Source organism: Ictalurus punctatus, chromosome 1, assembly GCF_001660625.3.
Source record: "Ictalurus punctatus breed USDA103 chromosome 1, Coco_2.0, whole genome shotgun sequence".
Classification (NCBI taxonomy): domain Eukaryota; kingdom Metazoa; phylum Chordata; class Actinopteri; order Siluriformes; family Ictaluridae; genus Ictalurus; species Ictalurus punctatus.
Window position 1 is genome coordinate 9,636,412 of NC_030416.2, and position 15,631 is coordinate 9,652,042.

Below are 15,631 nucleotides of genomic sequence, written 5' to 3' on the forward strand. Positions count from 1 at the left end.
TACATCTTGGTGAGACTCAAATGTTGTGATCTTGTGGGGATATTTGACTTGAGTCCCATGAGGAAAGGGTGGGTGGTGTATTTTACTGCATTTGACCCCAGTTCAGAGAATAACAAATGTACCACGCTGGAGAGATGGAGGGAGGGATGGAGGGAGAGAGAGAGAATTATTTAAACATATGTTCTGCCATTACAGGCTGGTTCAAATTGATCTGATTTATCAGTGCGTCATTTCCCTAACATCTACAAGTATTATTGATCGAAAATGATTACATTTTCTACTTTGTTAGGTGTCCTGTGGGTATATGTCAGTAATGAAATGGACAGAATTGTCGGACGTAAATCCAAGCTTTTTCTTTACTGTTATGATGTCCTGGGTTGAATAGTGATGTCTGTGATTAAGACATCGATTACAGCACTTAATCATTTAAATCAGCATGCTGCACTATCACCATTCTAAAAATTTAATGTGACAAGTGTTGGAATGTATAACTACACCTTAGCAGCCCTGATGGAAGTGAAGTGTTCCCTTTCAATATAAGGAATGATCTATTTACAGCGGTTGTAGTGATGGAAAATAAAGATGAGCCTGTGATCTGAGCCTTATGTTTTAATGATGTGTTTTTTGGTCTTTAGAGACTGAGAACATGGGATGAATGAATGAGTGTAAACAGAGAGGGAGGAGAGAACAGTGACAGGTGGGCTGAGGTATTGAAAGGATGGGGAGAACGAGACGGAGGAGGAGGAGGAAGAGAAGAAGTGGCTGAGAGGAGGGCAAGAGCAGTATATAAGACCCAGTCTGCCTCTACTTCCCTTACAAAGCCGCTAGCTTCTCTTTTTCTTTGACGAAAGTAAAGGCAGCACTCTTCTGACACTCAGGTAAATGGATGGATGGACAGATGGATGGATGGCTGAGACTGAACCACTGAAGTGGCACTGACAATACAGTTATATACAAATATATTTGATGTATGTGTATATAACTACATACAATACAGTTATATACTGTATACAGTTAGATTAATTATATATCGAAGTGATTGGGTTTGGTTAAAGGTAGAATAAGAATATTTAACGATTGGATATAAATGCTTATACTGAACCAGATGTGATTAGCCTGTTTTGCTTTGTGACAGCCTGAAATATTTAATATTTAATACAGTTTATGACGAGTTGATGCAATGCTATTTACATAACTATTACTAAGTATTAAATAACAACTGCAGTGTTAATCTGATTTTAATATAATTGTCCTGGATGTAATAGTGATTGACAGAGCCATGTCCTGGCTCTGTGTATATTAATGTGTGTGCGTGTGTGTGTCTGACCCCAGTGCAGTGAAGCTTAAACTGAGTTCATCTTACACTCAGCCAGGTAGTTTCCTCTTCTGCTCTCTAGGTTCAGAGTGTGTTTTCTCAGCTTAGGATTTCACTCTTATCAGCGGGCTCACATTTCCCTTATCTAGTTAAAGTCCTCCTCCAGAACCATCAGCCCCCTTATTGCAACAGTTTGGGGTTCTGCAAAAATAACAATCTTTTGACCTAGCAGAGCCGAAAAATAGGGGTTGCAAGATTTCTCTGAGATTTAACACATTCAGCTTCCTTGAGCGTAAAGCAATGCTGTATTTCTGTTTTTGTTGTTTTTTTCCTGCCCAGTATGTCGACCCTGAACTCAGAGAATGCCACCACCCTGGAGAATGCCATGCAGTTGATGATCCAGACCTTCCACAAGTACTCTGGAAATGAGGGGGACAAATTCACACTCAGCAAGACCGAGCTCAAAGATTTGCTTACCCAGGAGCTAGGAAACTATCTGGGGGTAAGAAGATATTAATTCTCTATATCCAATTCTCTATATCCAGTATATGCCTTGTCTTTGAAATAGCACAAGCTACATTTATAAAGCGGAGCTCTCCCATGAACAGCATGCACAGGACAAGGACGCTGTAGAGAAGGTGATGGGCGACCTGGACTCAAACAATGATGGCGAGGTGGACTTTTCAGAGTTCGTCATCCTAGTCGGCGCACTCACCGTGGCCTGCAACGACTTCTTCCAGGAGTACAACCCAGACAAAGGTGCTAAGAAGGAGTAGATGCTGATTCATCTCTCTGAACTAAAGCTAACAAATGACCACTGAAAGAAAAAAAAAAAATGGAGAAAAGCGGGCAGATAAAGAGATATGTGTATATACCGATCTATGCGCACCAATACTATCAATGTAAAATTCTACACATATTGGGCCACAGAATGTGTGGTTGGTGGGCTGTGGTCATACGAAAGTCAAACATAAATTAGAGGGAGTGAATTCCAGTTCAATGATGGCCATTGTTGAATACTGTATGTGTATATTGTCACTTCTTTATCCTTTCATTTTTATTTAAAAAAAAGCAAAACTATTTTGTCTGTTCATTGTAGAACCACATTATCTTCAACATTATAATAAAGATCACATTTTAAAAGCGCAATTATCCTCTGTGATTTTTGTCCTTTATGGGTGACAAGTTTTTGTGTGTAACTAATAGAAGCTGCAGTTGTTATAGGACTCATCTTTCTTCAGGGATTCCAGGGGTTAGACTGCTTTACAAAGCTTACATTACATCTATATACTGGAAACTATAAAACGCCATGTTCACAGACAAATAGCGGTGAGGTAATACCAGGTGGGGAAAGTAATAACTACAGTGCATGTTCTTTGGTTACAGTACTTGAAAACATGGTTTACTGTAATAAAAAAAAAAAAAAAAGTAAATCATAGTACTTTTATTGGAGTTTGTTTAAAAAAAAAATCTGTCACTACATATATTTTTTTTATTACATTAATGCATTTAACTCCAGAAGTCTGTAAACCAATTAAAAGATTGTATGTGCAAATTTTAATTATATCAATATCAAGAAGCCAATCTAAATAAAGCCGTTTTCTGATGAAAGTCTGTGCTTCAGGCTCAATCAGCAGGAGGAATGACTCACACGGTGCAGACAGATGAGCATCCCTGGCCCAGTTTATCCATACAGGTATCTTTAAACGCTTCAAAGGAATCAGCAGGATAATGTGCAAATAATGTCAGAGATACATCTACATCCAACTTGTGGAAAAATGTACCAGTAAGACATTAGATAGCTGAGTGAGCTAGTCAAGCTAGTTAGCTTTTTTTTTTATTTTTTTTTTTATTTTATTTTTTTTATGTTTTACAGTATGAAAGCACTGCTTGAGTTAAATATGTCTAAGTGCTGCTTCAGTCTGTAAGTAACACTCAGGATAATGTGTAAAGGGCAACTTTGCTAGATAGCTGCATGTATATCTAGCTATAAACATGAATTAATGTATTAAAGTATGAATTAACATGAGCTAGTTAGTTAGCTGATGATCATAGCAAGCTGGAAATTCCAACAGCATTTGGTTACGTTAGCTAACATTACCCTCCTTTATATACTGTTTGGTTTGTGGTTATGATGCTTGTTATGACTGTTGTTGTTTTTTTTTAAAGAAGAAGGAAAGATTATAAATATTTTCAGATTAGTTGTGTCAGTTGTAGGCATATAAGTAAGTTATAAAGTATGTTATAAGGTATAAAGTAATTACTCAAGTTTAATTTTTTTTTCATAACCAGACCGATATTTTTACTTGAGTAATTTTTTTGGATTGCCACTCAAGTGAATTATTACAGTATTCCACTAGCAGTAATTTTTCTCAAGTCAGTGTGGTTTGTACTCTTTCCACTACTGGTTAATAGAGAAATGTTGCACATTGGTATTCATACCTGAGCTGTAACCATGAACGGATTAATTAATTGAATATAGCTTCCCTGTAAAATCCACAGAAAAGACACTGGAGATGCATCATACCATAATTGCTTAGCTTAAGGACTGAATTTTAAATGGATAAAATTATGACCCATTGTAGGCTTATGTAAAGTGTGCTGTAAGTGTCGCAAAGGAGGACTTGCTCAACTTATAAAATCATGAGCACGATTTACTTTATAGAGCACATTACAAAATCATTGAAAATATATTATTAATTCAATAAATCAAAATAGTTAATTAAAAGCGCCTACAACACGGGCACGCATTAGCATCATGACCTTGATTAGACTTTGTCTGTGCAGAATATAAAAAAGAAAAAATATGTTTGTGTCCTGTCCAGTCACTGGCTTCAGCTCTCACACCTTTCTCACCCCTGTCTAAGCTTTATGGTTTCTGCTGCTTTGAAAAAATTGAATGAAGTACTAGACTCCTATTATATGGTTATTTGAATGCTTACCATTTTCTTACCATTAGTTCCCCCTCCTCTTTTTTATTTCTGAAGATGTCTCTAAATTTCTCTTTCATTTTATATCCACCAATTTTATCAGGGTTACTGGTAAGTGCTTGATTTTAAAGGTGAAAAACCCATCTTGGATGCTCCCACTCAAGAAAATTTGGCACCCTTTGAGGCATGAACGTCCATCCATTTTCTGTACTGCTTATCCTATACAGGGTCACTGCGAGTCTGGAGACTATCCCAGGGGTATCCCAGGGGACTTGGGGCACAACTGACACCCTAGACAGGGTGCCAACCCATCGCAGGGCACAATCATACACACACTCAAACAATTTCGTGATGCCAATCAGTCTACAACGCATGTCTTTGGACTGGGGGAGGAAACCGGAGTAAACCCCTGAAGCACAAGGAGAACATGCAAACACAGGGTGGAGGCGCAAATCAAACCCCCAAATCTGGTGGTGCAATACAAACGTGCTAAGCCACCATGTCCCCTGGCATGAACTTGGTCATTTTAATCATCTGAATGGGCCAGGCTTAAGCACCTGTGTGCGCTGACTACATACTGAAATATCTTTTTAACTTAAGTATTTGCTTACTTAAGATGCAAATGTTTAACTCATAATACAGCCCAAACTGAAAAACATTTTTGCTGACTCACTAGCTAGCACATTTAACTAACATAGCATTAGGAGTTGTAATTATTGCAAAATCAGGCACATTTTATGGATGATAGACAGGATGCGACAGAGAGAAAACATATCTTTTCCTAGGATATTGAAAAAGCAAAACAAAATGACACTTAAACTGGTTTAGAGACATGACCATGCAAACACAGTCCCAGTGTCTTAAGTTATGGACCTGCTAAATTTCACTGTGAATCTACTTTACGTAGAACTAGCCTGGCATTCGTCAGTGTGGTTAAAATACCATGTACTGAAAGTGGCACCTGTTATGGTTTAGAACATGTACTGGAGTTACAATACTGAAACTCAACACACTAGATTGAATAACAGTTTCCCTTTTACTAGTACAGCCGCTTCTTATGCAGGAATCAGACGGTCTTAAGAAAACACTGTACTCACTAATTTCCAAGAAACGATTTCTAAACCTTTTAATTAGACACACTTGATCATAAATCAGATACACACATAAAGTAATGAACCTCCAGCCTTTATTTAACAGGTTAAGATAAAGTTTGGGGTCAGGCAGAGGAACAAAGGTGTGAGTCTGGCGAGGGGGTGTGTGAGGGTGTGTTTAATGTGTGCATAGAGGGGTCCATCTTTATTTGCCAGCATAACATCTCTTGGTAAGTATTTGTTTCTAATGTAGATAAAAATAGAAAATATGATACAATTCCTTTTTCCTTTAGTCATCTGAAGGACGGTTAAGGTTACTTTAGAGGATTTGAAACATGGCCTTGTGCCCCTAAGGCGATGATGCAGAAATATATATACGCAGGAGAATCTGAGGACGGTGATGACTCACCTGAAAGGGACGCAGGAACACACAAGTGGACTTGAATCTGAAAATGCCGTCAGATATGTATTTTCAGTGACCATCTTCTATAATAAGCTTTAAGAAAGAACAGGCTTAGAAAATGCTGCAAAATAAAAGCAGGTTAATACTGTGAAAACCCCTCTGATCAAGAGACTTGCAATGAGCGAACCCCAATCGTTCTCCACAGGTAAGTGAATGATTAAAATTCATAGAGATAACGTTTATGATACAGAGAATAATGATACTAGGATATCTCTCTAATGTAACTTTGAAGGCAAGGGATCAAATAGAGGGAGACGATTCAAGCAATGAGATAGTTACAGTTCAATGGAGATGATGGCAACAGTGCAGACAAGGTTATGGTACAAACATAGTGCAGGAGTGTATTGTTACCCAGCACTACAAATGAGAGAGTCCCAAAACATTAATAATACACCGTGTGTGCTCCACTATTCGTTCATAGCAAATGTCAACGCACATTACAGCTGCACAAGGAATCAAAACATGTAAAAGGAAAGGTGAGAGTAGTGGAGAGAAGGAAAGGAAAAGAGGAACTTATATCCAATCTGCATATCACAGCTGTAATGGATCTGTTTGTTTATTTATTTATTTATTTATTTATTTATTTATTTGTTTGTTTATTTATTTATTTATTTGTTTTTAAATCTAACCTCTGTACCTGTTCAATCTGCCTCTTTATTTTCCTTTATCTCCATTTCCCAGAACCTAGATTTGTCCATTTTCCAGAACTACCTGCTAAATTCAGCAACCGTTCAGTTTTCATTTTCATCAAAATTTTATATCAAGAACATGCTGTACATCGCTCTAGCTGCTTGTCATTCATCGCTATCCATTTCTCCCCTTATCATTGTGTATTGTCATGGGTGTTACACTTTAAAAAAACAAAAACATTCTGGTTATGTCAATAGAATAATACAATATTGCCTCACAGCCTTAAGTGAGCGTTGACTTGTGCTCTGACACATAAACAATGACACTGGGCATATATGTATGTGCATATAGCACAATCTATAGCATGTACGCCATAGACTAGGAAAAATGAATCATACTTGAAATTTTTCAGAATAGGTGGAAATAAAATGACTTTTCTCTTAAAGCCATTACTCCTACAGTAGTTAGCAGTCACTTGAGGACGTTGAATGCTTGCTGTCACCCACGCTTGGTGGCGCTCGTGGGTGAAGATGGCTCAATCTAGCAGGCTGCTTACAGAGGAAAACATTGGTTGGCTGGCAGAGTGACGTGTGCTCTCTCCCTGATTGGCTTGCTTATTTTGTCACTCAAATGAGAGGAGGGAGGGTATTAGATGAGAGGTGCTTCACATTTAAAAAATAAAATAAAATAAAATTGCTGTGTGGTTATTGATTGTGTTTAGATATTCCAAAAAAGGTCTCCATAGAAACCTTGAGGATTATGGCTGAAGAGCAGTCACAGTCAGCAAGTCAGACACAAACACACATCTCGGTTCCCTTCGGCGTGAGCCCTCGCTCCTCCCTCCTCGCTCCATCCTGTGATGCGGGGGCGTCTGATTGGTCAGCCAGGCGTGTTAATGACAGTCTTGGACGAGTTCTGAAAGAGAGGCTGGAGGAACATCCCCACTGTGCCAAAGACACACACGAAGATGAAGATCCAGAGAAAGAGCCGATCGATCACCATGGCAACATATTTCCAGTCCTCGCTCACCTGTGAAAGAGATAGCGACAGCAGAGTTAAGACAGTGGGTAGGAAATATGGGGGATTTGGGGCATGTTCAGAAGTGAAACGGAATGTGAAAAATGTGATGAAACATAAGGAGAGAAAGATCAAAGGAGGACGACATTGAGAAAAACAAAAGAAAGGTGAGAGGGTGCAGAATGGAAGATGTGTTGACGAGATGGAATGAAAAGGGTAAGAGAGTAGAGTACTTCATTCAACATTGATTGATTCAACATTAGAGTGAGAGAGAGAAAGACAGAGGGAGAAATGAATACGAGAGAGATCAGGTGCAGACTGATGAGGTGGGGCTAGCACTGTAACCATGAGGGTGACTAATGGTATGGAGATCACCACTAACCATGTGAATGAGGTGGTGTTTAGATTAAAAGGATGAACATAATTACTGCACTCGTAAGACTCTCACTGGCCATGTTAAAAGGAACACCTATACACCTGGTTATCCATGCAATTATCCAATCAGCAATTGGGCTGAGAGCTGATTTCTTCCCTTTATGTCTCGCAGTGAAAGAGAGACGGCAGAGCACATGCACAGATGACTATTTTGTGTTTACATTATTTACATTTGACTAAGTCTGAAAGAGTTTGAAAATAAGAGCCAAAAGAGCTGCATGTCCACAACAAGGTATCGTATTTTAGCCAAGCAGTTTGAAACAGTACATTTCAATTCTGTCACCACTCCAGTGTCTCCTGCATATTTTTTTTTGAGCTCCTGAGGTTCTGATAAGGCTACAGTGTGGTAGCAGCATAATGTATAAAATCAATCTGATTCAGGTCAAGACCTTTAATTAATGTTTACACCAAACAGTAGAATGAGGACAAAATGTAATCACAGTCACTTTGTCCGTGGCATCACTGTTGGTACCAGATTGGCTGGTTTGAGTATTTCCAAAACTGCTGATCTCTTGGAATTCTTAAATAACCACTCTTTACAACCATGTTGAGTTGCATCTCAGAATGCACAACACATCGAACATCGAGGTGGAGGGGCTACAACAGCAGAAGACCACACTGATATCAAACCTACCTGTCATCCAAAAACAGGAAAAACATGGCCTGGTGGTTTTCCAATATTTAACTGTCTAGTTATGGTGAGCCTGTTTCCACTAAGATTCCGGTTTTTGACTGACATTATTGCACAATTGAGCAGGTGTACCAGTGTTACTAATTAAAGTGGTCAGTGAGTGTATATAACACATCTTTAACACATCAGTAGCCATATGCGAACATTCTTTTCTAAATAAAAAAAGTCTAATTTTATTCCATACACTGTCATGAATGTGTGTTGTAGACCATTTGCAAGTCTAAGCCTTGCCAAGACTAAATGACTGTTCTATTAAAAGTCTGTGCGTAAATGAAAGTAAGACACACTTTCATGAGGTTTAACTCAGTAAGCCTATTGTAGAGCCTGCACCCTGATACTTACATGACTGTTAAGATCAGTGCCGGTCTGAACTATATGAAGAATACATATTAAAGGGACTGGTCTTTGTGAACATTAAACAAATATGTTATTTATGTAATACCTGTAATGTGACATTCTTCACTTTTTTTTGCACACAAACCTGCTATAAGAAAGATGTAAATGAATTTTGCCAGTGTGTTCTTTCATAAAACTATTTAGTCTGCTAATAATTACGATGTAGATGAAATAATGGGATTATTTAAGGATTATTTATAAAATTGCACTGAGATCAAATGCTTTGATAATTGTTAAGTGAGCATGAGAGGTAAGCTAGTCTCAAAGTTTGACTGCACTTTATTTTACTGTACTCATTCAAAACCTATTAGAGTTAGGTCTTTGCACTGTTATGGGATTGCCAAGTAATCTCTTTCGGTACGGACAATGCTCCTTCCACTGGGATCTACTGTGACAGGTATTGGGCAGATATACTACCAGAGCACCTTGAAAGCTCGGAGCATGATTACAAACTGACATTTGTCTTTACAACTCAGCCAGTTCAGGTTCAGATGGTATCCTTGAGAGTTCTTTGGATGATTAAGGGTTTTTCAGTATTTGTACATGCACACCATAAATGTAAATCAATTCAAATCAAGCGCAAAATGTTCTTATTTTGCCCTTTCTGGGCAATGCAGCCCACGCAGCTTTTGTGTGTTAGATTCTGATTTCATCTTAGCTTTTTTATAGTGAGGTGTAAACAATAGAACAAGTTCTCAAAGTTTACAAAATAATGAATATTCATAAATGTATAGCAAGGACATTTACAAGTTTCTACATCTCCTTAGTAGGCTTTAGAATGTGGATCCCTATAACCGTAAGCACCTAATCTGCGCTCAATGAAACAAACATCATATAAAAACAGTGATGAAAGAACGCAAAATTCTCATGACTCACGCTGCGATCATCATCTTCACACTTCATGTGGCTGGCAATGAAGCGCACTCCCTCCACAGCTTCCTCAAAACCTGGGCATGCCTGGCCCAGAAGACCCTGAGGAAGAGCAGCAGGAGGCTGCTGCTTTGCCCGTGGCAAAGCCGAGGTGCCCTCTCTGCCCTCGCGCCCTCCGTCCCTCAGACCATTCAATCCTTCTATGGAATCTCCGCCACCTTCACCGACTTCTCCTGCAAACTGCTTGACCGAGGCCCGATTGACATAGCATGTGCATGCCTCGCCACTCTCCTGACCAGAGATGACAAGTTTCTCATTGGCATGACGCCGTTGTCGTAGCTTTTGGCGCTCGCTGCTGTTCCTGGGCTGTCGCATAAAGAGTAGGGCAGGGAGCTTATCAAGGAAGACCACCCTGACCCACGGGGGCATGGTGTGGGTAGTGGGTGAACGGTGGTGCACGTTGAGCACACACACACTAGTGACAATGGAGAATGTGACAAGCACCATGGTGAACATCAGGTACTTGCCGACTAGTGGCACATCCAGAGATGTAGGTGGCACAATCTTAGAGATGAGCAGCAGGAAGACAGTGAGCGCTAACAGCACGGATATGCATAGCGTCATCTTTTCGCCACAGTCTGATGGCAGGTAGAACACCAGAATAGCCAGTGATGTGATCAGCACACATGGGATTATCAGGTTGATGGTGTAGAAGAGTGGCTTGCGGCGGATGATGAAATCATACGTGATGGCCACGTAGGCTGGGTCTGATGGATTCTCATTGCGACGCCCAGGCAGCGCAATAATATCCCACTCACCACTTGGCGTGAAGTCATCCATGCTGGCCACATCGGAACGCAACACCAGATCCACCTCTGTGCGGTCGTACGTCCATGAGCGGAAACTCAGTGTGCAGTTCTGCTGGTCAAATGGGAAGTGCTTCACCTCGATCTTGCAGGCACTCTTGTAGATTGCTGGTGGCAGCCAGAACACACTGCCATCATATGAGACTACAGCGTTGGAGTAGAAGGACACTTCATACATCCCATCAGCACTGGAAGAAGAATAAGAACAGGTGGGTGAACTTTCCTTACTGGAGTGGAGAGAGGTAGCCTATGCTAATTAAATTTAGTTTGGGCTAGCCATAGGTTAGTACACTGTTATGTTAAGGAATTCTGTTGTACATCATGTTATGCTATGCAAGTATATGTAATGATGACACAAAATGAACCCCATCCATTATGGCACTATAATTTTGCTACAATTGCTAAGAGTAATCTGTAACTAAATCCTTTAAACCAGATTTGTAATCATGTATATTGACATACCAAAAACCATGATAATGATGTTAAATTGTCCACCAATGAACTGTAGAATGAATTGTGAACTGTCCACGCCGTGTCTAAATTATTTATGAATTATGATCTTTTACATGCAATATATATGGATGTATATTTGTGTTACAATAGATAGTGGTGAGAGTGGTGATTTGGATAGTGTAAAAATAGGTAAGTGTAAACTGTTAACTAAGAGTAAACCACACAGATGACTAAATTTCAGAAGGGCAGGGCACTCACTTGTTGTAGAGGACGACATCTGGGAGCCAGATGTGCTTGGAGGGAAGGCGGACCTTCTTCATGCCATCAAACTTATCTGGGTCCCATGTGAGACGGTAGTCCTGCCACTCCTGAGCAAAACCAATCAAAATCCACCATCATTTAAACAACAGATAAGTTTATAAAATAATGTTAAGAAAGCCGCTATACAATTATAGATAAGAATTATTCAAATGCTCACGGACCAAGATGGAGGTACTTGCACAACTTGAGGCTCAGCATCTCACCAGGTTTCGTAAATTAGTGATTTTCTACCAAGTGATTTTCAGTCTAGTTGTTCATTACAAAATTTCAAACAAGTTGTACATTACAGTAGGTACAGTACTACCTAGCATATTCCTTGGCAAAAAAGAACAAATCTCTGACAAACAAGGTAGACAAAGCTTTGGATTACAAGCATATGCTTATAAACTGCAAAGTTATTAATTTAATGGAAACTAGGCTCGCCAGTAACATGCCAAACAGCGTGATTGAGCTAGAAGGACATAACATATTCAGGACAGACAGGAGAGCTGTGGACTGTATCACTGTAAGCAAGGTTTGGTGTATGGACACTGTTGTTAATGAGACCCACTGTTCTGCTGCTACTGAGTTCTGCATTATTAAGTGTAGACCCTTCTAACAGCCCCATGAATTCACATATACCATAATCACTGCAGTTCTAGCCCACAGACTAGGAAATGTTCTTCTAAGACCCCCCTAGATCCCCCATGGACATTAATATCTGCACCAACTTTGTTCTAGACCACATCTTCCAATAGGTGTGTTAAGAGAAGTACCATGTTTCCCAATCAGAAGCCATGAGAAGCCAACCTGAGAAAGGGAATCATGAAAGCAAACTATTAACTGTATTATATTATATAAAAATTTATTGTATAATAAAGTATTAACTGTAGATAAAGGACAACTTCAAAAACTCTGACGCTTGACACATATTAACACTTCTCCATAAATCACCGATGCCTCCCTCCCTGAAGTGCTCAACACCTTCTATGCTCAGGGAAACACAGAACCTCACATCAAAACTGAGGTCCCACCTGCCACTCACACTCTCCACCAGTGATGTGTGCTCCAGCCTGTGCAGAGTGAATGTTTGCAAAGCCGCTGGCATTCCTGTCCAAGCTATTAGGGCCTGCGCAGATCAGTTGGCTGGGGTTTTCACAGACATTTTCAGCCTGGCCCTAGCCCAAGCAGGTCCCCACCTGCTTCAAAAGTGTGACAACTTTGCCAGTGCCCAAACATGCCACCACCCTTAGTGACTTCCTTCATGTCACCCTCACCCCCTGTCCTCGCCAAGTGTTTTGAGAGGATGATCCCTGGACTTCCTTACTAACAGAATGCAGTCTGTTGGGGTTGACAACCACACCTCTTACACCCATACACCTCTTATACCCTTTTACCCCTCTTACACCTTTATACCCTTATACACCAGCATTCCACAGGGCTTCATGTTTAGTTGTCTCCTATACTACCTTTTCAGCCTCGACTGTGTACGTGTTCTTGACTCCAACTCCATAATCAAGTTTGCGGATGTCACTATTGTGATAAGCCTGGTCAGTGATAGTGATGAGATGGCTTACAGGAAAGAGGTCCAACACCTGGATGTGTGGTGTGCCCACAACAACCTGGCCCTCAACAGCCAGAAGACCAACGGGCTCATCATGGACTACCAGCAGACCTTTAAGTTCCTGGGTGTCCACATCTCAAAGGAATAAAGAAGGAGTGAAAGCGTCCATACTTCCTGAGTAAAAGCTTACCTGCCTACTCATGTACTGTACTAGTGAACTTGTGTTACTGTACCATAAAGAGCACACTGACAAACTGCATCACAGTGTGGTGCAGTGGTTGCTCAGACTCTGACTGGAAGGACTTCCAGCTGGTAGTTAATAATACTCAACACATCACTGATACCCAGATAACCCTCCATTGAGCACATTCATCAAAAACACTATATACAGAGAGTGAGAGGCATTATCAAGAACATCTCTCACCCCAACCATGGATTATTCATTCCTCTCCCATCCAGAAGTAGGCTAAGGAACAGCTCTTTCCCCTTGGCTGTCAATCCTCTGAACTTCTCATAACAGCACAATTCCTTCCTTCAAACCCCCAATTGAACTTGCACATGAACTAACTACAGTATCTACTGTTTCACACATTCTTATCTCTTTCACATTCTTATTCTCAATTGTACTGTACTGTCTTGGATTACATTAAGTTATGTATCTGGAGCCACTTTTACTCATATATCATGCCATTTGCACAGTTTGTCAGTTTGCACTTTACCGCCATCCTACCTCGCTTGTCTCGTTCTTGCACTACATGCACTCAATCCTACTTTGCTATTTACACATCTGGTTAGATGCTAACTGCATTAGGTTGGCTTTGTAATTGTAATCTGCTCAATGACAATCTAATCTAATCTAATCTAATCTAATCTAATCTCAGAATTATCAGTACTGCTCATGTTAAGCAGTGATGATGGAATTTTCTTGATTAGAAAGTTGGAGAAATTACATGATGCTATAACTTTTGATAGATACTCTGGATGAGACCATTAAAAGTCATTACTAAAAGTTGTCATCTGAACACCCACACACGTACAGAATGGGAGGACTAATGAATGTCTAGCAATATTGATGGTCATTTAGCATACATCCTGTTTGGCCTTGATCAGAAAAGAGCCATTAAATTAATTTAATTTGAGCGTTCACACCCACACACAGCTCAGCAGAGTAGATGACAATCACTGCTATGAAGGCAGAGTAGCAGTGCTTTACTGACAGCAGGCAACACTCCTGCCAAGCCAGATATTTTAACCATGAAGAGCATGATCAAACGATTCAGCTCTGAGTATGTGTATATATGTGTGTGTGTGTGTGTGTGTGTGTGTGTGTGTGTGTGTGTGTGTGTGTGTGTGTGTGTATGAAGTGTGTGAGTAAATAGCTGGCATTTCCCACCACAGCTCAGGTGCTACTGACCTCGGTTCATTCATGCATGCATGCATGCGTGTTGATGTGCACATGTGTGTGTATGTTTGTGAGCATGAAGAATGCACAATGGTAGAGGTGGAGGAAAGGTATGTGTTTGTAAGTAGAGACTGACCTGAGTGAGCCAGACGTTAGTGGTCATGATCTGCTCTCTCTCATGCTGTTAACACACACAGACATGCATAAAACATTAATTATTTGTATATAATGAGTATATAACAATAATTACATTAAAACAACATAAATACAATCATAAATGAACAAAATCCATTATATTATGGACTACGATGTTGTTATAAACTTAAAATCAGTAGGGCAACATACTAAAATATCAATTCATTCAACTTCCAGAGCCTACCAAACCCCGAGGGATCCATTACAGAGCATTAGCTTTAAGCTTGCAGCCTAGGTAACACACTTTGTGATTTAAAGTGCACTAAAGGCACAGAGGAGGCAACAGTCAATGCAATTAGCAGACAATGTTCAGTGAGCAATGTCTCAAAGCAGCTTTACAGAAACATATGAACACAGGATACAGATTTTAAGGGTGTGAATTTGTCCCTATTGAGCGAGCCGGTGGAGACGGTGGTGAGGAAAAACTCCCTAAGATGCTATGAGGAAGAAACCTTGAGAGGAACCAGACTCAGAAGGGAACCCATCCTCATCTGGGTAACAATGGATAGTGTGAAAGTAAAAGAAAGTTCATTATGGTTTTTATATGAAGTCTGTTTTGTTGAACTACTCCATTGTTCACTAAAGGAGACTTGAGTGTAAAATTGTAGGTGGTAATTGCAGTCCTAAGGCCATAGCAGCAACCGTAGTCCCAGCAACCACAGCGAGAATGTCCATGTGGAGTTGAAGTCCAAAACCATTTCCATGGTACTTCAAGCGGCACCATCCTCAGCAGTCTCCAGGCTGCACTGCTTGGGGTCGTACTGAGTGGCAGACTGTAGCCTCCAGTTGATGAGAGCTCCATCCAGAGGTAGGGCATCAGGATGGATCAGGCCGGTCCGGAGAGCAGAAAGGTTCAGGATCACTAGCATCTCCATAAAATCATGTGTGGCTCGACAGAAGGAGAGAATGTTTTAGTTTGTCAATTAGTCAGTGACAGCATAGCACAGATACCCTGACTACTGCAAAGGCAGCAGTATGTAATGCATTTTATTAACTAAACATACACTCACTGT

The 15,631-nt window shown here is 40.2% G+C and overlaps 2 protein-coding genes across 3 annotated transcripts in view; one reads left to right on the forward strand and one right to left on the reverse strand.

Moving 5' to 3' along the window:
• The first annotated feature begins 107 nt into the window (after positions 1-107).
• Positions 108-2,458, forward strand: s100t (S100 calcium binding protein T). Of its 2 annotated transcripts, XM_017468739.3 has the most exons (3): positions 108-878; positions 1,655-1,817; positions 1,924-2,458. In XM_017468739.3, the coding sequence occupies exons 2-3, from the start codon at positions 1,656-1,658 to the stop codon at positions 2,089-2,091; spliced, it is 330 nt and encodes a 109-aa protein (XP_017324228.1). In that variant the 5' UTR covers positions 108-878; position 1,655; the 3' UTR covers positions 2,092-2,458. The 2 variants fall into 2 exon arrangements, with proteins under 2 accessions (XP_017324228.1, XP_053536336.1); XM_053680361.1 differs by having other exon boundaries at positions 108-1,817.
• A 2,956-nt stretch (positions 2,459-5,414) lies between these two features.
• The window catches only part of chrnb2 (cholinergic receptor, nicotinic, beta 2), a 31,752-nt gene continuing 21,535 nt past the window's right edge, over positions 5,415-15,631 (reverse strand). The window contains exons 3-6 of the mRNA XM_017468776.3: positions 14,560-14,604; positions 11,416-11,525; positions 9,845-10,892; positions 5,415-7,458 (exon numbers count right to left, since the gene is read on the reverse strand). Coding sequence (XP_017324265.1) covers positions 7,309-7,458; positions 9,845-10,892; positions 11,416-11,525; positions 14,560-14,604 — 1,353 coding nt within the window. The 3' untranslated portion in view covers positions 5,415-7,308. The remainder of the gene's footprint in view (positions 7,459-9,844; positions 10,893-11,415; positions 11,526-14,559; positions 14,605-15,631) is intronic.